The 24901-nt window shown below is 40.6% G+C and overlaps 4 protein-coding genes across 4 annotated transcripts; 2 read left to right on the forward strand and 2 right to left on the reverse strand.

Moving 5' to 3' along the window:
* The first annotated feature begins 1147 nt into the window (after nt 1-1147).
* LOC141833669 (uncharacterized) lies at nt 1148-10829 on the forward strand. Its single transcript, XM_074721159.1, has 5 exons — nt 1148-1345; nt 1535-2761; nt 3644-4029; nt 9901-9961; nt 10064-10829. The coding sequence occupies exons 2-5, from the start codon at nt 1613-1615 to the stop codon at nt 10598-10600; spliced, it is 2133 nt and encodes a 710-aa protein (XP_074577260.1). The 5' UTR covers nt 1148-1345; nt 1535-1612; the 3' UTR covers nt 10601-10829.
* A 1861-nt stretch (nt 10830-12690) lies between these two features.
* Nucleotides 12691-13251, reverse strand: LOC141813035 (uncharacterized). Its single transcript, XM_074700948.1, has one exon. The coding sequence runs from the start codon at nt 13207-13209 to the stop codon at nt 12691-12693; it is 519 nt and encodes a 172-aa protein (XP_074557049.1). The 5' UTR covers nt 13210-13251.
* A 2220-nt stretch (nt 13252-15471) lies between these two features.
* Nucleotides 15472-19299, reverse strand: LOC141837043 (lysine histidine transporter-like 8). Its single transcript, XM_074724525.1, has 5 exons — nt 18854-19299; nt 17700-17833; nt 16496-16923; nt 16200-16331; nt 15472-16095 (listed from the first exon to the last, which is right to left on the reverse strand). The coding sequence occupies exons 1-5, from the start codon at nt 19282-19284 to the stop codon at nt 15610-15612; spliced, it is 1611 nt and encodes a 536-aa protein (XP_074580626.1). The 5' UTR covers nt 19285-19299; the 3' UTR covers nt 15472-15609.
* Nucleotides 19300-21999: 2700 nt separating this feature from the next.
* LOC141845187 (protein STRICTOSIDINE SYNTHASE-LIKE 3-like) lies at nt 22000-24389 on the forward strand. Its single transcript, XM_074733245.1, has 4 exons — nt 22000-22355; nt 22463-22738; nt 23588-23752; nt 23835-24389. The coding sequence occupies exons 1-4, from the start codon at nt 22024-22026 to the stop codon at nt 24226-24228; spliced, it is 1167 nt and encodes a 388-aa protein (XP_074589346.1). The 5' UTR covers nt 22000-22023; the 3' UTR covers nt 24229-24389.
* Nucleotides 24390-24901: the final 512 nt, after the last annotated feature.

Raw genomic sequence — 24901 nt, forward strand, 5'->3', positions numbered from 1 at the left:
TACCGTAAAGCTGCAAGAAGGTGGTAACAAGGAGCGACAGGTGGCGCGGAAGTCACGCATGCTGCACGTGATTTGGGAGATGGATTGTAAAATATCGTGTGATTGACGACGATGCTGATGATAGCAGTTGGTGGTTGTTGGTGTTAGTTTATTCAATTAATCTATTGCATGGGACGTTGTAAATGAAAACTAGACTTTGGTGAGGTTCCTGTGACATCGATCTAAAAGGTGTAATGGACCAGCAGAGAGACAGAGCGAGATGGCATAGACAAAATCCGATCCGATAGGCTGACGGATCCAGTCGTAGGCTAGAAAAATCCGTAACTAAAATGTGGAAGCATACGACGGGCAGTTATGTGAATCCCTCGCTCTAGTTCCTATCGTTCACGTGCGTGATTAATACTGACGCCCCCCGGCGGCGTCGCTGCCCGGATGGAAATGGCAAAATCTAAGCATTAATAGCTTACCAGATTTGCTCGAAGAAGGTGGTGAATTCGGCAAATTATTGATAATTTCGGATCCAAGTGGATGTCGGATCATGGCCCGTTAAGCGTGACCGACCGACAAAAGATAAACACCCACGCCCACCAAATTGCGACGGGGACCACAAAGGAAAACCGTCGGATCAAAATCGAACGGCGATGGCTCAAATTATGGCTCAATTTGGAGGCCCTTTAATGGTGGTGGTTTGAATCTCATCATAGCCTTATCTTCTCCTTTGAGCTGGGCCTCGGGTGCAGGTGGCGGAATGACGAAAGTGCCCTCGGCTTCTAACTTCCCTTCTCCCGTTGGTGGCTTCAGGCATTTACTAATGGTAACCCAAGTCAAACTACTCAACAAAGTGGTCAGGATTAAAATCTGCTAAACGGGAAAGAATTAGGTGTGCAAGATTTGGTATTTGCATCGCAAAAATGGTGGAAATAGGAGGTGAGCATATTGGAAGAAGGGTGGGGCTCAAATGGTCATTTGACGCCAGTGGAGTGGGAGTCAATTTGCTGAAAAGGAAACAAAGAAATGTTAAGGAGCTAAATTGAGAGAGAGAGAGAGAGAGAGAAAAGAAGAGGAATAGCGACCTGTTCTCTTTTTCTGTCTGCTATCGGCCCTCGTTCTTTTTAATTTCTACCTTTTCTAAATTTTATATTAATTCTTGCTCGCTCTTCCCTTTCAGAGGGCGATTGTAGGCGGAGGAGAGCAGCAGCCAGCAGGAGAAGCAAAAAAGGAGACAGGAGCAGACAGAGATGGAAGCGCCATGACTGATGAGGAAGACAACGATGTGATGATCATGATCTAAATTAGTCGAGAAATCTTTTCCCTCTCTTCTTCCCGGAAATAGAATTCAGTCACAGTAAGCAACAAGCAGCTGCATGCTCTTAGCCCTTGACTGCGCGCCTGAATTAATTAAGGATGGATGCTTTGTTTTTTCTTATTAAATAGTTTTTTTTTCATTATTTGGATTAATTGTTCTTGTTGGATTCTTTGTTTTGATCGATTTTTTTCCTTTGGTTTTTTAATTGGTTGGTTGCGATGGGTGAAGCTTGCTTGGGAGCCGGCCAGCGAGAGGGGAATTGGACGGGCTGCGCTCCATGATGGTGATCAAAGAGAGCGCAGTAATATGGGATCGCTAACCACGCCGTTCACCTTCACCAACCGCCTCCTCGCTAGCCCTCTTACATCGCCGGCGCCGCCCATGTCCCAGGGCTTCCACCAAGGCCTCTTCAACTTCCAGGGCGCTGCTACCGCCAACCGCGACCACCAACAGCAGCACATCAGGCGGAATAACAAACTCCGGGTGCAGCAGGGCTTCGATGCGGCAGGACACCCCGCGCTCGTCCCAATCGATGACCATGCCGACGATGAAACCAGCATCTATGACTCCGCAGCCGTCGGAGATGCCGCTGGTAACATGCTCTCCGAGATGTTCAATTTCCCGCCGCCTGGAATGGCGGCGCCGATGGACCACATGCACCCCAACCAGATCCCGGCAGGTGGATACCATGTGACTTCAAGATCCATGGCCATCGGCGCCGGGTTCCCCTCCGTCGCCGCAGGCGACTGGTACGGCGCAAATCGGCAGCCCCACGACCAGCAGCATTCCGTAGCGGCGGGTTTGAGCGCCGATTCCGCCGAGGCGATGCAGCTGTTCCTAATTAACCCGCCGGGGATGCAACCCCCGCCGCAACAGCATCGATCACCGTCTCCATCATCGGTCGCTCCTCTGCACACGCACCAACCCTTTCATCAGTCCTTCGCGGAGAATCCCTTCGGCGCCACCGGCCGAGTAATCGAAGGTCAAGGCCTCTCTCTATCCCTATCTTCGTCTCTGCAACAGCTGGAGATGGCCAAGGCAGACGATCTACGCGTGAGACAAGGGGCCGTCATATACTTCAACAACCAGCACCAAAGCCAGCAGCCGCATCTGCCTCCTCCTTTGCACCTGCAAGGCCAGCAGTTACACGTTGGGTTTGGCGGCGCCGGTGGCGGAATGAGCGTGGCCAACATGTTAAGAAACTCCAAGTACGCTAAGGCGGCGCAAGAGCTATTGGAGGAATTCTGCAGCGTGGGTAGGGGGCAATCGAAACCGAATAAACTCGGCAAGCGCGGTGGCACTATATCCAGCTCTAACCGTAACCCTAGCGGCAGCGGCGCTTCGACTTCGGCGGCCGCACCGGCGTCCTCCTCCAAGGACGTCCCTGCCTTGTCCCCCTCCGACAGATTCGAGCACCAAAGGAAGAAGGCCAAGCTCATGTCCATGCTCGACGAGGCATGTATATATCTCATATTTATTTATTATTAATTTTATCTCAGCTAGCTTCTTCGACTTCTTTATTGTGCACGTATTAATGCCGGTAAGTTGGCCGGAGGGAACAGCTGCCACACATATATATTGGCATGCTTTTTGAGTCCATAGTTGCCTTAGAAACTGGTCGAGTGAATATATCCTTGGGTTATTTTTAACGATATTTTGACACATAGCGATCGGTGTACTTAAACATATCTCTACTCAGAAGGTGGGCTGGATTTCCATTAGGGGTATTTTAATTTCAACAACATAACCATGACCACCTTTCTGATTTCCCAAGCAATAGCTCGTGCCTTTTCTTCTCACCTTGTGGTCCTCTTGGCACTGAGGAATATCTGTTAATTTCCGAATTCTAACGTATATAGTGGGTGCATTACAGATCATTTTTCTCCAACAACTTTGACTGCCTAAATGAGTGTTCAGTTCGTGAGTTGATCAGTTCTGTTTGTAAGTTCACCAAATCTTAAGCCAGTAGTGCACTTAACAACTCGTGCAGCATGCATTATTCATGCAGAAGCAGCAGCGTAGAAGAAGCATGGTGGTTACTCATTATCATAGTGCTGATACGGTTACATTTGTCTTAATTTCTTCTACTATTCCATCGTTCATGCTTGTACGCAGCAGATGGGGATTAATTATTGTACTTGGTTTGTGCTGCTTGCCCAGCTCACATCCTCTCGACTTTTGGCAAGGGGCAGTTGATTCCCTGTCCTTTGCATCCGTACGTAGTCCCCATCATACAGTAGTAAAACAATAACGTAACTGCCCTAAATGAATGAGGAATTACTTCGAGTAATTAATTAATCGGCCGTGCGTGTGTTCTGACTTATAATGCCATGGCAGGTGGAGAGGCGATACAACCACTACTGCGAGCAGATGCAGATGGTGGTCAACTCGTTCGACTCGGTGATGGGGTTCGGGGCGGCGACGCCGTACACGGCGCTGGCTCAGAAAGCCATGTCGCGGCACTTCCGGTGCCTGAAGGATGCGATTGCGGCGCAGCTGAAGAACACGTGCGAGTTGCTGGGGGAGAAGGACGGCGCGGGCGGGTCGGGCGTCACCAAGGGCGACACCCCGCGGCTGCGGCTGCTGGACCAGAGCCTGCGGCAGCAGAGGGCGTTCAACCAGATGGGGATGATGGAGCAGGAGGCCTGGCGGCCGCAGCGAGGACTGCCGGAGCGCTCCGTCAACATCCTCAGAGGCTGGCTCTTCGAGCACTTCCTCCACCCGTACGTCTTCTTTCTCCTTAATTATCATTGATCAACAAGCATGCAATTCCCAAATTAGATTTTTCTCTAAATTAATTCAAATCTTGAAACTTTAAAAGATGGATAATCAAAATGGCTCTGGGTACTTCCTAATATAATTATCATCATTGATCTGAATTGTCCTAGCTCCCTGTTCACTGGAGAAAAGAAATCTTTAACTTTAGTATAGTTCGATGAAATCCTACTTAGAATTTGTTACCAAGGACTAAATTTATCAGATAATACAAATTTGGTGTAGTTAGGAATCATGATTAGATTTTAGAGAATGCACGTTATAACTTGATGAAACCCCGTAATGTTACTCTTCTAGATTCAGTTAAGTATGTTAATGCATGATTAACGTTAGTTATGCGACATGCAGTTGATTTGTCTCTTTGCTACATTAATTCTTGTTTTTTCTTAGTCTTCTTTGCTTTAATATTTCTTGTCTTGGAGCTTCTATATAAGATTTCTGATTCTGAGCTAAGTTATGCATGCTTCTACGTATTGCCAATATATTAACTTGTAATCGTGAAGACTAGCTACTCGTCCATTGGCCTTTTGTTCGAGTTGTGTTTAAACTCGGACTTTTTTCTTGACCTAGATTCTTGTTGGATAACATGTTCTTGTGCTTGAACAAATTAACAAAAGTTTCTCTTACTCACAAAATACACTCCTTTTGATTTTTTTGGACCAACTGATTGTAGTCATTAAATATCTTATGCAAGAGAATTTGTAGATTTTTTTTTTACTAATTTTGATAATTTTTATTTTTAGAATTTTTGATATTTATAGTAGTTTTGAAAATTTTTTATTTTTATTTTTTTATATTTTAGGATTTTAAGTCTAGCCGTTTAGAATTTTTAGAATTTCGAGTACGTTACCAAATTTTCTTTGTTTTACAAGTTAAGATTTTGGATCTATATAACCATCTTGTTAGTTAATATTTAAAGGGAACTTTTGGTATAATAATATTTTTGACAGTGCTATTTATTTTTCTATCTCTTGGTATTCTTTTGAATCAACAAGTTTTAGATGATTGATTTCTAGTGTTCGCAATTGAACAACGAAATCAATATTATCCGCAGGATAATCGTTGTCCCGCTCGACGTCATTTGGTGTCAGAGCTCTCAGATCTAATAGATCGTCGTCGTGGTTGTGACAGGCAGGTTCTGACTAAGGAAGCCTTACACCGTGATCGTAGTACCCAATACGAGATTCTTGATCTACAAAGAAAAGTTGTAAAGTTATCCCAACGTCTAACGACGCAAGATCTAAAAGATCATAAGTTCTCTTATCCTAATTCTTCCACTTTTACAAATTCTTATCACAATTGCAAAAGGTACGGTCAAAAAAAGTTGTATGAAGATATTGGATTTCCAATTGATCTTCTTGAATTTTCTGGGACTGAAGAATTTGTTGATTAACTTAATGAAGTGGAGAAAATTTTTTATTATGAAGAAGTGTCCGATCGTGTAAAAGTCAAATTGATCATCATCAAACTCACCGGTCGAGCATCAACATGGTGGGAGCAATTATGACGCTCACGAGATAGATAGGGTAAAGTCAAGATCATTGATTGGGAGATGATAAAGAAGAAGATGAAGAGTTACTTTTTTTTTTCAACTATACTCATATTGTGTTTCAACGACGTCTTGATATTGAGGCAAGATACAAGATGAATCAATGATTATACGAAAGAGTTTTATTACTTAATTATATTGAAGAAGATGAGTTCGAGGTGATTAACGAGCCGATGTATGATGACAAAATCGGAATAGTCAGTGATCCAGTTTATGACAATGCTGACGAAGAGGAGATAGACCTAGACGAAGTGTTGATCGAAATCAGAAGCTCACTTTATCCGACGACAATCAGTGGCCTAGTTCATTTATCGACGAAGTCCCAGTCTCCCTTGTCTCACTTTGCATTGATTCGACGTCCTAATTTATTCAGCATGATGAAGATGAGACCAAGTCAACTGGCAAACTAATATATGACGAGGTACTTTATGATGATGATAAAGTGGATGAAGTTGTCGATGAAGTTGATGTGGATCTTCAAATTGAGGAAGAAGCAAAACAAACTAAAGATGTAAATATATATAAGCGTCAAGATTTTTATATAGATGATATCGATGAAAAGTTTAAGTTTGATCTTATGGCTCCCCATTCTATAAAGCTATCTCCGGAGAGGGATGACTTTAATGTCTTTGACTCCTATCACAATCTACATGACCTAGACATTGAACTGATACCAAAGGTGAACAAAGATAAAGTAGATGAAAAGTGTATGAAAATTACAGTGATGAAAGATGAACATCACATCTTAAAATATGACGAAAAATATAATAACTTGAGGAAGCAAGCAGTCATCAAACAAACCTTTAATTATCAACTTGAAAAGGATAAGGAATAACTATAAGCTTCACATGTAGAAAATGAGAAATCCAAACTTGAAAGTGAAAAGAATATTGAGTCTATTGTTGATAATTTTATGCAGGATAGGGATCTTAACATAAATCTTTACATGACAGCTGATTGGGTCGAAACAATCCCCATAACTCTGGAAAACAATACAAATTCTGTAAATTTCTCTAATCTTTTTTATCATAGTCAATTTGAAGCTTCTCTTGCAACAAATTTAAGTTCACAGGAACATTGTTTCAACATATATAAAGTGTTAAAATTTAACCGATGGAATCAAAATATCTCCACAATATAATGGTATGATATTGTCCACTTTGGGCATAATCCTTTTAAACCTATGATGCTTTAGATGTGAGACTATGTTTGTACCCTTGCAACCCAACAATCCTCCCTCAAACAAAGGACCACAGGCCCCCCTCAATGTTATTTTTTATGTTTGAATTCTCGACCCATGTTATTTTTTATGTCTGAATCCTCGACCCCCACCAGGACTTTTTGGACGGTCCATGTTATTTTTTATGTTTGAATCCTCGATCCACCAGGACTTTTTGCCCCTGGTCCACCTGACCTACTAGGATTTTCCCACCTAGCCGCAGCTAGGACTTTTTGCCCCTCGGTCCACCCGACCTACTAGGGCTTCCCACCTAGTCGCAACTAGAACTTTTTGCCCCTCGATCCACCCGACCTACTAGGACTTCTCACTTGGTGTCTATCCTCTTGATTCAGAAACACCCACTTCCTTTGTTTAAGGTTCAAATCACATGGTTAGATCTGGATCATGGCTCATCCGACGGTTAGTCCGGTGAAGAGCGGTCTCGCTCTGATACCACTTGTTAAAACCGATGAAATCAAAATATCCACAATGGTATGATATTGTCCACTTTAGGCCTAAACTCTCATGGCTTTGTTCTTAGGCTCTCCCCAAAAGGGCTCATGCCAATGGAGATACTTTCCATTCTTTTAAACCCATGATCTTTTCCATGTGCTTTAGATGTGGGACTACGTTTGCACCCTTGCAACCCAACATAAAGTTTCTCTAGAATGATCATTTTCTTATGACAATACCAAGGTTATTATTACGGGAGAATTTCTTTGTGATCCACTGGAATTTCCTTGGACAATCATATTTGGGGACATCGTAGATCCTATTGAAATTAAAAAGGACAAATTGGTGTCATCATTGCAAGGAAAAGAACTGCTTGGGGATCGCGAAAATGGACAAGAGCAACATCCATGATGTCATGCTCACCAGCGGATCGATGAGAATTCATAAAGTTTAGCAACTACTAGAAGATTTTACCACATTGATGTCAGATGATCTTCTTCCTAAGCAACCACCTTACACTACTCTAAACTCGAGGATGAGTTTTTTCAATCTGGGACGACTGATGTAGGAGAATTCGAAGATTTTTATTATTAATTTTGATAATTTTTATTTTTAATAATTTTTAAAGTTTTTGATATTTATAGTAGTTTTGAAAATTTTTATTAGTTTTAAATTTTTTTATTTTAGGATTTTAGGTCTATTGAGGATTTTTAGGATTTCGAGTACGTTAAAAAATTATCTTTTCTATTAGATTTTTTTTTACAAGTTAGAGTTTTTGGTCTATATAAATATCTTGTTAGTTAATATTTAAGAGTAGTTTTTGATTTAATAATTTTTTCGACAGTGTCGTTTTTGATTTAATAATTTTTTTATCTATCTTAATATTCTTTTGAATCAACAGTTTTAATTGATTGATTTTCAATGTTCATAGTCAAACAACGAAATCAATATTGACTGCAAGAATTATTTGGTATAATCGTTATCCCGTCAAATGATAACATTAATTAAAAGAAGCTTCCAAAGTGTAAATCATAAAAATGTCATCAAGAATTATTTGGTATACTATTAGTTGTTAGGTGGAATGTTAATGACTTAGATTAAAAGAAGTTTCAATAAAGCTGAATGATTTAATTATTATATAATAATATTATTAGAAGGAATTTTTTTCAGTCTCAAAATAGTTTTGCATATAATTTGATGTGAACTTAACGTATTAATAACCGAATTAGATCTATTATATATATATATATATATATATATATATACTCTTTCAAATTAATTTCTATTGTTAATGGCTAAGGCCATCCTAACTTTTGATGTGTCAGTTGTATCTCCCTTTGGAAATATATCACCATCTAATTGAAATAAAAATATTATGCACAACCACAATTCCACTGGCACTGGTTCATAATCAATGAAAAAAATCCGTTCATCTTAGATTTCATGGCTGAAAGGCTTTCACAAAAACACTAACGATCTCCTTTGTACTATTTTCTTTATATATTCTCTTTTTGTATTTTAAAAGTTGCACATAGGTTAATTAAACATTTGATCTTCTTAATTATACTTTCAAAAAATATAGTTTTACTTTAGAACTCTCAAATATTTGTTCCATGGTCGAATTTCTTGTATATCTTTACTATATTTTCTTTTCCATCAACACTCTTTATTGCAGTGATTTGTCCCTTGCTTATATATATTGCATGAAACTTTTGAATTGCCGGAGCTCATACCTTCATCTTCTTTTTCTATAATAACCGGTCACACATTTGTCTTCTCCTCGTGGTATGCCTGCTTTTGCATATATATTATATGAAAGTTGCTCGGATCGACGGCCATGGAATTTTATTAGGTATTTATGGAACTTAACTTGAGTGAAATGCATGCATTTTTAGTTGATTGTTCTATATATGATGCCTTAGTTTCCTTTGATCATGAGATATTAGAGAGTCCATGAGTACGTACTTCTTGAGATAATTAACATAGAAATTTCATTGGATTCCTCGATAGAAACTATACTGTGAGTGTGCCTATTAGATCATCATCAACATCATGCATTGTCTAGCGAATCATCATCCTGTACTGTGAGTGTGCCTATTAGACTCTTTTCTTTCTCCATCTTGAACTCGTAATTTATTCATTGTGAACCCTCAATCATTAATCTTATACGATGCAGGCACCGAATTAGTATTCGATGATCATATTCATGATCCAAAACAGTAGAGCAGATGCGTAGATAGAATTTAACAGCCACTCAACATCTAATCGCAAATAATAAATATTGCTAATGACATCGATCCTTTCATTAAATACGACAGAGAAACAGTGTCCCTCCTCGACATTATGAGGTACAGTGAGTCCTTAGCTTGCAGCAAAATATTATTAAGCTGAATGCAAAAGCTTCTCCTGATGCTCTGCTCCGCCGGCCATTCTGCCGTCGCAATTAAAGCTTGCAGCTGGATTCCTGGAATTCATGAACTCTATTCTGCATTAATTAAGATATTGATTAAATCAACACGTATATATATCTATAGGATATGTGCCATGGTGGACTAATCTGCAGTTATTTAATTTCCAGTGTCTTGGTTTTGTTCGCAGTTATCCGAGTGATGCCGATAAGCATTTGTTGGCGAGGCAGACAGGTTTATCCAGGAACCAGGTTGGTCTTCTTCTTCTTCTCTCCCCTTCTTGGTGAGGTAATATATTATTGTATTGCTACTGATTGATTATCTGTTTCATACATACTGTAATTGAACTTTAGGTGGCCAACTGGTTCATTAACGCAAGGGTGAGGCTATGGAAGCCAATGGTGGAGGAGATGTACCTGCAAGAATCCAAAGAAGAGGACGACAAGGAGGAGGAGGAGGAGGAGCAGCCGCAGGAGTACAAGACGGAAGCAAAACAACCGCACTCATCGTCTCAGCCAACGCAACTGAGACCTGAACCCATCGTTCACGCGCCACCGGCAGAAACCGACGCCTCACCGAGCACATCTTCCATGGCCCGGCTCCACCACCGTCTCCCGCCCTCGTCCGGAACCAGCCACCACCCTCCGAGCCTCGCCGGAGACGACGCCTTCCTTGCCGCCGGTGGCCGACGCATTCGCCTGCCCAAGGCCGTGACCTCGGCGACATGTACCGGCTTGCCGGAGGAGCCACTGCTGCAGCGAGGTTCGGCGCCGGAGACGTGTCGCTCACGCTTGGGCTACGGCACGCCGGCGGCGGCGGCGGAGGCGGAAGCTCGTCGGAGAAGAGCAGGTTCTCTGTTCGGGACTTTAGCCACTGTTAATTTCGAGTAAAATGAAGCAGGATGCTAGTTAAAATTAATCAACCATTGATCTGCATATGTAGTCATCCTTCTTTAATTTGCTAGCTGCAACAAGTAAATTAAGATAGATATAGCAAGAACATAGAAATTAGTGTTTGATATAGAATCTTTTGCAGGTTTTCTTCATTATTTTTGCTGTCAATTACTTTTGTATGTGAGAATAGTTAACAAATATATATAGTGGTATTGGGAAGATATAATTATACTCGTACAGGTAATTGAATTGTGAATTATTTTTATTTCCTTCCGATTTGGAAGGGAAGACTGGAGCTTTATTTTTTTGAAATCAGAACTTTCCAAATTCTTTGATAAGTTCACATCTCTGGCTCTGGAAAGGCCTCAACTATCGATATAATTCATTGCGATCGAAAATATCTACAGCTTTATTATAAAACTTTCATCATGTTCTCATCTTTGCTCATTAGAACGTAACGAGAAGAAGCTATTCAAGGATATCTTTATCCTTAATTGTCATCTAAAAAGAAAATTGTATGATTGCCTAATTTATTGTATTAAGATTTTTAAGCATCCTATTTATTATTATTTTTTTTTTAAAAATTATGTTACTAGTTGATTTTTTTTCATAATCTTATTTTACTTTTTAGTTTTCTTCCCCTGTGAAACATGGAAACATGCAAAGCCAATTTGTCCTTTCCCTCCGTAGCTTGTGAAAACGTTTTTTTTTTTTACAAAATATTTTGTTCTAAATAGAAAACTCCAACATCGAGATCGCAGGCCCATCGTTTGGAATTGACCTTGGAGAAAAGTTTGAAAGAGCCAAAATATTTTTTTAAAATCGTACAAATTATTCCAACTTTTAAACGGTTTTTGATATCGAACACTTAATCAGACAAAGTAGTCATTCCATGACATAATCAAAGTCCTTGACTTTAATTAGGTGATTTTCTTTCCTAACATCAACTTTTCATTCCTTTCATAAGAAAATTGTTTTAATTGACAATTAATATACTTATCACATTCATAAGTTGTGCTTTAGATTTACAAGGCGAACAAGAGAAAAAACAGCTATTTAATATCAAAAGATAAATTTATTTACCTTTACTTATCTATCCGTCTATTTATGCATCCATTTAATTCCCTTTTTTATTATAATAAACAATCCATAAAGTTCGCAGCCCTTCAATCATTTATTTTCTCATAAAGAAACAGTCTTCTAATTAGTTTAATCCTCCCAAAGTTTGAACGTAAATATCATGCAGAAATTTGCTACCTGAAAATCTCAGTCATGTGGATATGCTTCTTCACAGGGCTACCTACAATCTTGATATAGTTTAGTTTCTACTCTAATTAACATATTTGTTTGATAATTATTTTACTAATATATATATATATATATACCAATATGATTAAATCAAAGTAGTCTAATTTCATCATTTGTTTGATCACTAGTTGACAAGTGTTAAAGTCCTCGAGCATGATCTTTAATTAATTAACACATGTTAGAGCTGCTTAATTACTCTCTTCCAAGTTGCATATTGATCTACTTAAGATTTGACTAATTTGTGAAACTAGGCCTTGACATTCATCACATCCCCATTTCCACCGTTCTTTTTCTTTAAAAAATGTGAAAAAAATATTATTGATCTGGACCTGATCTACCAATCAGTTTATTTTAATTTTTATTAATTAAGCTTCAGGAAATGAATGTCCATTTAAGGTTGAGTTTGGGGAGGGACCTCTTTCACTCAGAAAAGGACTCCATTAATGTTGCAATTCCAGCGGTATTCATATCGAAGCATTGAATGACGCACCTTTTTCAGCTGCGTTGGCTCATAGTTCAGTTTAAGCTGTTGTACGTTTATGCATGAGAACGACATTAAGTATTTAATAATTTAATTGATGTGAATGCTACGAAATCGATCGATCAATGACGAGAATATTCACAGAATGCGGCCTCCGTGTATTTACATTTATGTTAAATAATGCCGGAAGATGCAATGCAATGCTCGTCGGAACTCACTGTGCCACCACCAGACACCAGTGAGTCGTTGGGATCTAAGACCGAGTCCAATAGTCACTGAGTTAACTCACTCAGTGCTTCTACTCCGGAATGCCGCTTAACGCGGACTTAAAATCACGCCCCTTCCCACCTCCTCTCCGGCCGCCGGACCTCCGCCGCCGCCACCTCTGCAGTTCCGCCGCCCCCGCGGCCACAGCTAGCCTCGCGCCGGCTTCGGGGAACACGAGGGCCCGGCAGTGGCAGCCGCCCGCGCCGCCAGAGCTCATGAGCGCGGCGCTGGCCTTGACGGCGAGCGCGGCCATCTCGTCGCCGTGGAGCCGCCGCCGCAGCATGGAGACGGGGAGGAGGAAGTAGAGCTGCCCGAGCTGCAGCTCGTCCTCGGCGTCGACGGCCGACACGTAGTCGTCGAACTCCATGTCGTCGGCGCTGCACAGGAAGCAGGACGGCTGCTTTTGCAGCACGTGCCCCGCCTTCACCGGCCGCGGGAACTCCTGCAGCCTCCCGTCCAGCAGGACCAGCTTCGCCGTCGTCGCCGCGGCGCCGCCCCCACCGGCAGCAGCGGCGACCGCCGTGGCCTCGCACGAGCTGCAGATGCCCATGGCAGAGCAAAAACCTGAGTGAGAACGCTAGTTTGGGGTTTGGAAAAAGCTCACGGAGGAGGAGACGAGGGTTTGTGAGGTGCGATATATAGAAACAGAGAGGAGAGCGAACGACGCGTAGTGGCATATTAAATTTAGTGCTATTTTTCTTGTTTCTTTGGGCATTAAATTTTGTTGTTAAGGGAGAAAGATGCCAACCAAGAGAGTGTTAAAGGACAGGCTGTGGACGTGGGACAGTATACGAAGGGAGGAAGAGAAATTAGTTTTTTTAAATTATTAGATATTTTTTTTCTATTTCCACCATGTACTTAATTATATATCATAAGTGATAATTGTCGTATCTCATTACTGATCCCAGCTGGGCATTAAGAAGCAGTGGAAGCAAGTCCAATGCGTACGCTGTTGTCGAATAGTAGATAAATTGGGTGGGTTTTTACAAATAAAAAAAACTTTTGGATTTTATATTTATATTACATGAAGTAACCTTGCGCTGACGCACGCTAATTCTTCTACTTTTGATTTTTCTTTCTAGATTCGATAAATAAAATAAAATAATAACGACGCGTTTATTAATTCGTTCAGTTTTATTTTTATAGATTAGATTAAAGATTTGGATCTCATGCATCTTGCGCTTTCGCATTGCTTTAAGTTTTAATATTTTGTCAAACTTTAAAAGGAGAGCCGATATATATATATAGCTGAAGAAACTTTGATTTAGATAATGATCGAGCGAGCAGCACTTCTTAATCAGGGTCTAAATGACAAGCTCAAGTATGAACTTTCTAATTCTTCTTCTCTTTTGTTATTTTAGCGATTCCTTGGAGTAAGGTGAATTACCAATTCTTGTCCGGATGCATTTTTGGGTGCACATGTTATCAACAATTCCCATGTAGGTTAAATAGAAGGATTTATTAAATGGCATATTATTATTAGTTTTTTGAGTTTTTTGTAATAATTTTAAAGGGTTTAAATTATTTTAAAAATAAAATTGATAAACTTTAGGGATGAAATTTCTAAGTGCAAGCTTTAAGGATAACCATGCTAGGACACATCAATATCATGACCTTAAATATTTTGTTTCATGATCGTCATGATTAATAGTCAAAACTTCTACCTATCGATCCTCATCAAATTGAAGTGCCATATTTAGTCATCAACCACATGGATCACTTGATGATTCTCATAATAGTCATTCTATCATCGTGAACAATGTGTTGATCATTTGACGATCATAGTCATTCAATCTGTTGTTCAATTATAATGCTGATATATTTCTAGCATTTTGAAGTTATGTAAATAATTCTAGATTAAGCATGTCATTAATTCATTTGATCTAACTTTGATAACCCAAAAATATTTAGTGTACGAAAATAATTTAGTGTTCAAATCTACGTCGAGCACTCGATATTGTTCCAACAGCCGTGCTGGAGTTGCAGTGCTTGACCATAATGTAGATTCATGCATCTATCTGGAATGTGGGGTTCTGATCAACAGCGACATGCCCTGCGACATATAATTGGATCCTCTCTTCCCCCATACCGCCTCCATTGTCACAGTGCACTGAATCATTGCAAAATAAATGGCCACGGGAAGAACCATCCCTTGAATCTTCCTCCAACACACCTCGAACGCCCGGGTATGGGATTCACGTGTGCCCTGTAGACAAATGGAGCACGCTCCACCATCCGGATTAGATTCGGGAATCGGGATTGGCCACTGACAGACTTTTGTCTGGTGAACCTTACGTGTCCGATGAAAAGGACATAGCGTGGCCATGGACTTACGTTTAGCTTCCTCTGTTCTCTTTAATTAATCCTCGCAATGGTTCAGGTCGCAGATCAAATCTCTGATGATCTTTAGTCGGCGAAGTATATCAAACTGTTCAACTTTTATAAGTCTGCTAATTAGGAAAAGCTTGAGGTATGCAAAATTTAGAATGTTGACCAGGATTCTTTTACATCGCGGACCCCATGGACGAGCCGGCGCTCGACGTGGAGGCGAGGGAGGAGCTGGTGGTGTTCGGAGGAACCGGGGCGTTTGCCTTCTGCCCGAAGCTACGCGGATTTCACGGCGGCGAGTGCTTACCGGGTGCGTCCACCGTTTGGATGTGCAGCTCAGATTGCCGACGAAGCCACCATTCCTGGTCCAGGATGACTCTGACACCACCATGATTTTGCAGCTTCATATATTATGTAGACAATTAATTAATTAATTAAATGTTCCAGCAATTATAAAACGGCAAATCATGCCCCAATGCCTAAATTTTAAATTTCTCAAATCGCAGTAGATTATAACGCGAAGCTATTGCTTCAGATCTAATTCATCACAACATAACACATCAAAAACTACATGCACAACTTCATGTCCTTCAACTACAGTATAATCAAAATCTATAAGAGCTTAATTAGGCTTGAAGAACTTGAGCTTGAGACCGCTATTTACCATGCTCCAAACACCGCCAACAGAGAAGCCTAAGCTGAAAGCTATGCCTAAGATGCCGAGGCTCCAATTAAGGTACCAGCTGAAGCTAAATCTTTGAGGCTTCTTTATGCGTATCCACATGAAACAGGGATAAGCAAAGGTGACAGGGAGAGTGAGACCACCCAAGAGGCCCGCAAGACTAGAGAGGAAAGGAAGTGCTACTCCGATGAAGAAGGAGATGAAGCCATAAAATACTCGGAAGCCAGATCGAACCCAAATTGAGCAGGGTCGATTGGTTCGGCTTGTATAACCTGCCTCAAAACTGTCAAAAACAGGCATGGAGTATATCTGGAAACTACTGAGGCAGTTAAACACAACCAAGAGGAAGGTTGTTGCTAGAAGCCCTCTTGGGATATCATGACTGTGAAACATATAAAGGGCATTTAGTATTCCTCCTGGTGGCATCTGGGAAACATAGTTAACATGTAAGGTGCATATCGTAATTGAAAATTTGTTAAACTAGAGGCTCCTACTGTTACATAATATGCACTATCAATTAGCATACTTACTAGGTTTCCATAAGCCCAGAAGCCTCCGATGGCAATGGGGAATACGCACAATGCTATTAGAAAATAGGCGACCTTAGCTCCCCTCCACATTGGAACATGTGCAGGATGTTTGAAAGTTGAAGGCATTGTTGCCTGGAGATCAAGATACAGCAATTTTATAAAATAAATAAACAGGTAAAGAATCCGAACCTTTACCATCCTCGGCCAATCTTCTATGTAAATGCTAGATGCTATTTCAGAGAAGCAACAAGAGTTCCATCTGGTAAAATGATTACTTGAGATCACGAATTAAATACCTGGATTTCTAAAGCAAGATTGTGTCCCCTGAACGCAAATGCTATTATACCAAGAGCATTCAGGATTGAAAAAGCTGCTGAACCGAAGGAAGCTGAGGGCAGTGGTTGATAGGAGATGGAAAGGGGCCTTTCTTGGCTAACAGACAGTACCCAGGCCATGGTAGTGTATGTAATTGCTGTTACGGCTCCAACAAGAGAGAGCCCAGCAATGGAGTTGAGGTTTGGGAGCTGAGACAGGACAATGCAGAGAATTGTAAATACAAGATACCATTCAACAGTTGAAAGTGGATTCGATGAGCAAAGAGTCCCGCAGACTATCTGGAAAAAGAGTTTCATAGTTTCGCCTCCAATCAAAATCAAAGCTGTTGCAGTTCCTGCTGATAAGTATACTGTTGGAAACAACGCAAGCCAAACACCCAATTTTTCTCCTGTAGGAAAGACAATTTACTGATTAGCAGTAAGATGGGACAGCAACTTTGGTACATAATATTTACATCAGTAACATCAACACAGATAGAAGACATTTAAATTGCTCAAGGAAAAAAGGAAAAGAGGCTTATAATTTATGCATGCAATTATTCGCGTGTCCATTTCTTAGCTTATTCAACTTTAACAAACCAATCTTGGTATAAGAAACATGTCTAGTGCAGGAAATGCTGTCATATCTTCATTTGTTTAAGTATGACATTGTAAAATAATAATGTGACAACAATGCAAGACAAATGCCATTAGTCCACTGATTCTGGAAGGGATTTGCTTCTGACCAGCACAGTTAATCATTAAAATAGTACAAAACGGGGGCCAAACTATTAATCATTTGTATTTGTTAATATCTCTATATGCAAAATAAGTTAATTAGTTCAGTTGGACTTGGCTCAATAAGAAAAAGGTAATTTCGTTTTAATGACTCTTCTGTGGGTATTAACCTACGTTCAATCTGGAGGTACTATTGTCCTCAAATGGAGTTAATGCATATACCATATTAACAATATGATTTTTTTGTAGCGCTAATAGATATTAAAACGAGAAAATTGAGTTAAGCTGAACATGTTCTATGACAACCCACAAATTGAATCAATTAGAGTTGAAGATGAGGGATAGGGAGAAGCAGCGCTAGTTAACTTATGGGGTGTCGTACAAGCCAGGCACAGCTTGCGCTAGTTAACTTATTTAAAAGTCCTTATTTGAAAGAGAATAGCCTCACCAAAAGCAGCTTGCGCAAGCTCCACGTATCTGTTATATCTTCTGCCAGGCACAGCTTCATGTAGCTTAACAAGAATCCAAAGAGTGTAAAGTTGCCAAAAGTAAGCAATAGTCAGAGCAATTATGCCCCAACTCCTGCAGTGCAAAACATGGAAGTGAATCATGTGACATCTACTTAACTATTCATGCTTGAATTAAACACAACAGATTAAAGGTTACAGGTTCAAAAAGGTTATGGCCTGTATCAGCCAATTGTTTATGACTTGATTGAATGACCACCTATTCCAGAAAAGTAACGTGCTATCAAAGCAAATTTCAATTTGGTACCACAGAGAGATTATGAGTCTGAAACTTCTTATATTATCCTTCTAATATCCTGATAAATTTTTCACAATTTTCTTGACAACTGATTGTTCACACTCTTGTGGTTCACAGTCCAAACTTTATTGACTTCGCATTAGACCAGTCTTTACTTATGGAATCATAAATATCCAAATCAGCCCATTCAATTTGATATCATGCTAAGGTTTGAAAGAATAAACACGTATCCTATAAGATAGGAAAGAGATTAAATTCTATATTTATGATTTCATAAAAAAAGACTATGAACTAACAAATTCCATGTATTAGTAGTTGTAATTCATAACATGATTGTTATACTATCACAAGAGGACAAAAATTCTAGAAAGACATCATTATGCTTAATCACGATAAACTTTAAAGTTGTAGAAGGTTGTCATAGGCTAACGAGTGCATTCCTAAAGCACTGGGTCTAAAAAAACTAGGTTGTGGAAGACACTATGCGAGGTGATATTGGCGTATCGTCCACGCCAAATTCAATGAAGCAGGTGCCACACTGAAATGACCTGAGAATCACCAAAAGCAATTTTTATCCTCCTCGTGAAATTCAAGGACCACACGCAAAGATGCGGTCCCATCACATCAATACCACGAAGTCACAGTGAACAGTTGCATCGTCATTCATAATTTACCAATTTACATGCCCATGAACATGGCGGCGAATCATAACATTAGTAAACGAAGAGACCAATTTCTGTTATATGTTGCCTTTCTAATCATCAAGTAATTTTGCAATCAAAAATCAATAGGGCTTGCTATTAAGGAGCAATTAATAAGAGATGAGAGAAGAAGGACCATCCGAGTAAGGCGAAGGCGACGGGAAGTAGGAGGGCCTGGAACCCGATGCCGGCGTTGAGATTGTGAAAGGCAGCGTAGTGGGCGTTCCCGTTGCGGGACTCCGTGATGGGGAGCCACGCGTCCTGGTGGTTGAGCTTCGTCAGGTGGCCCACCTCCTCTAGGTAGCCCCGCAGGTTCACCAGCACCCGTTTCATCGGCGTCCCCACCGCCGACGATATCGACGGGCTCAGAAACCGTGGAGATATCATCGCCGGCGTCGGCGTCCACGACTTAGCCGGATTAGACCCGGCCGCCACGCTGCCTCCCGCCCCAGGCCGCCGGGGGGACCGCTGGCCGGAGGGAGTCACCGTCTCCGGCGTAGACACCCCACGCGGGGTCGCCGGGATCGAGACCAGCTCCGACTCCATCCCCATTCCCCTTTCCTCCATCTCCTCTCCCCTCGTCCGCCGCTGCGAAGAGACTGGAGTTGGCGAGTGAGAATGGTGCGGTTTCTAATTTTTCTGGGTACTTGAATGACAAAAACACCCATTCACTAACCACTCGCTGCAACTCAATAAATCATGTATTACTAAAACCTCGTGACCGCATCGGATTCCTTTCCTACTAAAAGTCTCCAACCGAGTTGAGATCCAGCAACTCTGACTCGTTTATCGGATTCGGAGCCAAGAATATGCGAATTTTAGATGATTCATAGGAGGGTAGGATTGTAATTCAACACGTAATTATTTGTTACAACAGAGAACCAGAAAATGGGGCCCATAACACGACGCGACCCCCCTTTGAAAGATACCATCGGCCTCTGCACCTGACGAGGCCCCATCACGCGCGGGCCAAATGACGACAAAGCGCCCCAACAGCTGCTGCTCTTCCTCGTCGGGGCTCGCCGCTGGAGGGTGCGGAGGTCCTTTTGGGATGCTTGAAGAGGTCGCTTTTCCAAAAGCGTGCACGAACGTGAAGGGGACAAGCGCGTAAAAAGGAGAAAGAAAGCCGAAGAAGTGATGCGTTCAAAGCAACACTGCTAACCTCATATTTTAATATCGTTTAAGACCGGTGCATTTCAGTGGCTCTCTCTTGCAGTTTCCAATTGTCGAGACATTTTAACTTTGGTCATTTTCGAGGGCCATGGTTGTCGGACTTGTAAACGGACCAGTAATGAAGGGGGTGGGAGCCACTTTGGCTTGTGAGTTTACGACAGCCAAAACTGGCTATTAAAAAGCCATCTATTATTGGAGTGGAACAGTATTATAAGCCAAGCAATTCAGAAACATCGTTGCAAAACATAATCCTGAGGGACGCTGTTCCAGTCGCTGGCATCATTGTAGTCTTTCATCTTGTATACGAGAAGCATGATGACACCACATTCTTTTAAAAAGACATTAATGTTTTGTTTGGAAGGAGGTGAGGGAAGGAGAAGAAAAAATAAATGAGGAGAAAGAAACTTTGAATCTTATTTGAAAAGGAGTGAGGAAAGAAAAGGAAAAAAAGTAAAAAAAGATAAGTTTTAACATTTCTTATCTTAAAAGGAAAATTTTCTTATTTACTCTTAATTTTGGAATGTAAATTTTCTCTTTTAAATTTATTTGAGCATTTTTTAAATTTCTTTTTGCTCTTTTATTACATCAATATATTTTTATAAAAATATATATATAATACTGATTTATCCTTTGTCGTACTAAAGTGTACAGATTTTATATTTCACATGTTTATGGTATATCTATTCATTATATTTTTTTAAAATTTTATTTATTTAAATCATAAATAATAATTTTAATTGGTTTCACAAGATAGTTTGACAAGAAGCTATACATATTTTTTTTATACATTTTTTTTTCACATATAGATTTATTTTAAGAAGTAAGAGTATTTTTATAATTTTATATATTTAACTTTCATTCTTTTTCCTTCATCTCAAATAAAATAACACATGTTACCTTAATGAACTTTCCGCTTCTCTCCAACAAAGAGAACATAAATATTTCCCTTCCCCTCTCTTTCCCTTCCTTTCCTTCTCTTTCCTTTTCGTTAATGAACCTTCCTTCACCCCATCCAAATAGAGCGTAAGAATATATATTTGATTGATAATTTTAGTTGAGTTAATTAATAAATTAAAAAATAATTAAATACATCGAGAAGATTCATACAATACAGAACCACTTAAAATAAAATTAAAATACTTAAATGGTACATTGTGAGAATAAGTAATCAAGCGTGACCCCGGCCCTGATCAGTAGTTCACTCCTCCCATCCTCCACGACCACGAACACGCCGGAATCGACCTCGTCTATGAACATGTTGCGCTCCGCCAAGTCCTCTGCCTTCGGGTTCACGATGTGTTTGTCCTATTAATTTGAATATATGTCGTGTCAATTAACTAAAGATCCATAAAATTAAATCCCAATAACAATTGCACTTTAATTTCTTACCGTGAGACGCTGGTTGATGCCTGTAAGATAAACTCAATATCTTACATCTTACTGGGTAAATTCATTTTGGTTGGTAATCTTAAATGTTTGTCGGTCAAATTCAATTGGACGAAAAAATCTAGATGATGATGAACTCAATCAAATTAACACCCTAATTATCGCGCATCCGTTTTAAAAAATATATAATTATGGGCCTAAGCTGTTACCCTCAAAACGTAGATGAAATCATTGGAAAAAATCACAAAGGAAAAGAAAAACACAGCTTCAGCCGTGGTTTTGAATTGCGGCTTTTGCAGCTGCGAATTGCAGCCTGAGAGAGTCGCAAGCTAGGTTGCGAGCTTGTAGTGTCTGCGGCCACTAATTGTGTGAGCTCGTGGCTTGCATGACCTGGCCGGCCGCGAGCTTGCAGCCTCTGCGCTGTGGCTGTGATTTTGTCATGGGAGTTGATTACTGCAGTTCGAGGAGCTGCGAAGGTTTCTGTTGATTATCTCAGTTCGTCGGAAAGTTACTGAAGGTTTCTGTGGATGATTTTTAAATGTAGTAAAAGAGGAATTCTATCCGATGGTTACTCGTGAAATTAATTCAATTTTGGTGGTGCTACCGCTCGGGAGTAAACAGCCAGGCATTAAAGTCAGCAGCTCATTATTGAAGGACTTGTTTCAAAACTCGCGAAGAATCCCCTCGTCGTTCTCCACTGAGCACACTGTAAACAAAGAGAGCAACGTGGTCAGAGAAGCTCCGTTAATGGTGACTCCGGCTGTGTTTCTCGCCGGAATAGTCCTAACCGCAGCGCTTTACTGCGGGCTGGACCCGTTGGGCCGAAGCCCCATGGCGAATTTCCCCGGCTTCGAGACGTACCCCTTCGAACTGCCGCCGTGGTCCGAGGTCCCCCATGTGCGGGACGAGGGCGACCGGCTCCGAGGAGCGGAGGTCAGGTTCCTCCACCAGGTGAAGGGACCGGAGAGCATCGCTTTCGACCCGCAGGGCCGCGGGCCATACACCGGCGTCGACGACGGCCGGGTGGTATTCTGGAACGGGGAGTCCTGGTCCGATTTCGCCTACACTTCGCTCAATAGGTAAGAAGGTTCCGTGGTTTTGCTCAATTTCTCTCCATTGGCTCCATTAATCAACCAAACAAACATGTTTACAAAATGCAGTTCAAGATTTTTCTTTTCCTTTTCAGGACAGAAATATGCAACCCGGACCCAGCCCCTTTTAGTCACATAAAGAGTGAACATATCTGTGGACGACCGTTGGGTCTTAGATTTGATAAGAAAACAGGAGATTTGTATATTGCTGATGCCTATTTAGGCTTGCTCAAAGTAGGCCAACAAGGTGGCATTGCTGCAACGCTAACAACGGAAGCTGAAGGGGTTCCATTCGGGTTCACAAATGACTTGGCTATAGACGAGGAAGGTACTGTTTACTTCACAGACAGTAGCACTACCTACCAGAGAAGGTATTCCTTTCCTTTCCTTTCCCCGAAATTCTAAGAATTTGTTTGTATTTATAGACGTATTGGCTGTTAATTATATAGCCCGGAGTAATTGGAAGTATTGCGTGATAATGCTTCTCTTAAGCTCCATTTTCAGAAGGATATCATTTAAATACTCTTTATGGCTAATGGCTTGCATCACTATCCATCAAGTTCTTGTAGCATTTGTTTTGCAGATAATTTGTTTCCAAAAAATGAAAAGTAAAATATTATCAGTTTTTTTTTTTTTTGCATAATTAGCTGACATAAAAAGACTATTTGTTCTCTACAACCTCATACCTTATAGGAGAAGCCATTCTAAGCAACAAACAGAGATCTATAGGACCTGGCCTTTGCATTGCTTCTTGATCTTCAGGCTGCATAAGCCTTAAGCAGCTTAGTTTCGCAATTTTAAATGCTCGCTTTATTTTCTTTTGTTGTTTTGTCATTAGTTTCTGCATTATATTTTTCCATTATATTCTTTTTAATATTGAATTTCTAGCTCTGAGGCCCAACATGGTTCTTTGCGTTGTCACCAATCCTCCATCACTCTAGGAATAAACAAACTTTTTTGGACCTGCATTGCTGAATTACCATTTCCTATGGGTATAGTAGATAAAAAAATCACCCCATCAGTATCAGAATCTGTTTCTTAATCACCTTTCAAGGTCCACGGCAAAAATCTTGAATTGCTACTCAGATCTTCCATTTATGATTGTTGGCATATATTTTAATGAGGATCTGATAAATTCTGCTGGACATCAATATTTAACTTGCCTATCGTTTGTGAGCTGTGAATTCGTAGGAAAAGTCAAATCACATGTTTGTTTCCAGGAATTTCTTGCAATTAATATTTACTGGAGAATCTTCTGGGAGGCTTTTAAAATACGACCCAACTACAAAAGTGACGACTGTCCTTCTTCGGGACCTTCAATTTCCCAATGGTGTGACTCTAAGCAAGGATGAATCATTCCTTCTGTTCTCTTCTGCACCTCTGAGGTTGGTCTCTGACTATCTCATTCTACTTATCCAACTGCATAAATTAAAAAACAAGAAAAAAAATCTGCAAATGCAAATGTAGGTTGACCAAGTACTGGCTGAAGGGAGAAAAGGCAGGGACCTCAGAAGTTTTTGCTATCCTTCCTGGATACGCAGATAATGTGAGGACTAACGAAAAGGGTGATTTCTGGGTTGCAATTCATTGCCATCATAATAAGTATATAGATTTCCTCAGCAAGCACCGGTACCTGAGGAAACTTCTACTCAAGCTTCCTATTTCGATTAAATATACCTACCTTGTACTGATTGGAGGCAAACTCCACGGGGTGGTCGTTAAATACAATCCAAATGGGGAGATAATTGAGACTTTGGAGGACAAGGAAGGAAAAACAGTTAAAGCAATCAGCGAGGTGGAAGAGAAGGATGGCAAGCTTTGGTTGGGATCCGTCCTGATGCCTTACATTGCTGTCTACTGATCATATTCCAGGCTTAGCACGATTCACTGGTTCAAAGCTACGCAATAAACGTCGAAGGTGTTGGTGCTAAGATGCTGATGGTTTGTCAGCTGTTCAAGTTATTTTAATTGTACAAATAATCAGACAAACAGAGTCAGTATTAGTTGCTTGCTGTTATTTGGGCACGGATAATAAACTTTAATTTATCCCATGATTAGCCTCTGGAGGCATGCTTGTAATTTGTTTCCGTGGTGCTAGATTCGTTGAGTTGATCTATTTTCTTGGAATAACTAGCTGGAAAGGTTGATTCCTGGTTAATAGCATTTTGCTTTCTTCCTGTTGACGCTGCTAATCGTTCATTGGATCCCCACAAACAATCAGCAGGTTGCTGAAGATGTTTTCTTAAGAAAGAGAATCAGAAAGATGAAGTCTGGAAAACAAATTTTGACGTTTGTTCATCAACTATTATATCCAATTATATGTACTCGTAAATATTGGTCCTAGCTCATTCAATGCGTACTTGAGAGTTTGTTGAGCAACCAACTGCAAACCTGGAAATGAATTAAAACAAAAGGGCCAAAAAATTAAAGCATGAGCCGACAATCCGATTCGGCCTAAAATTTTTGGAGAATAGTCCGGTCCAGTCCATGTAGCAGGACCACTGAGGGTGACGTAATTACACATCTTTTTGAAA

The sequence above is a fragment of the Curcuma longa genome, chromosome 1 (genome assembly GCF_044706935.1).
Source record: "Curcuma longa cultivar G26 ecotype Majalengka, Jawa Barat chromosome 1, ITB_CL_G26_1.1, whole genome shotgun sequence".
In the NCBI taxonomy this organism is placed as follows: domain Eukaryota; kingdom Viridiplantae; phylum Streptophyta; class Magnoliopsida; order Zingiberales; family Zingiberaceae; genus Curcuma; species Curcuma longa.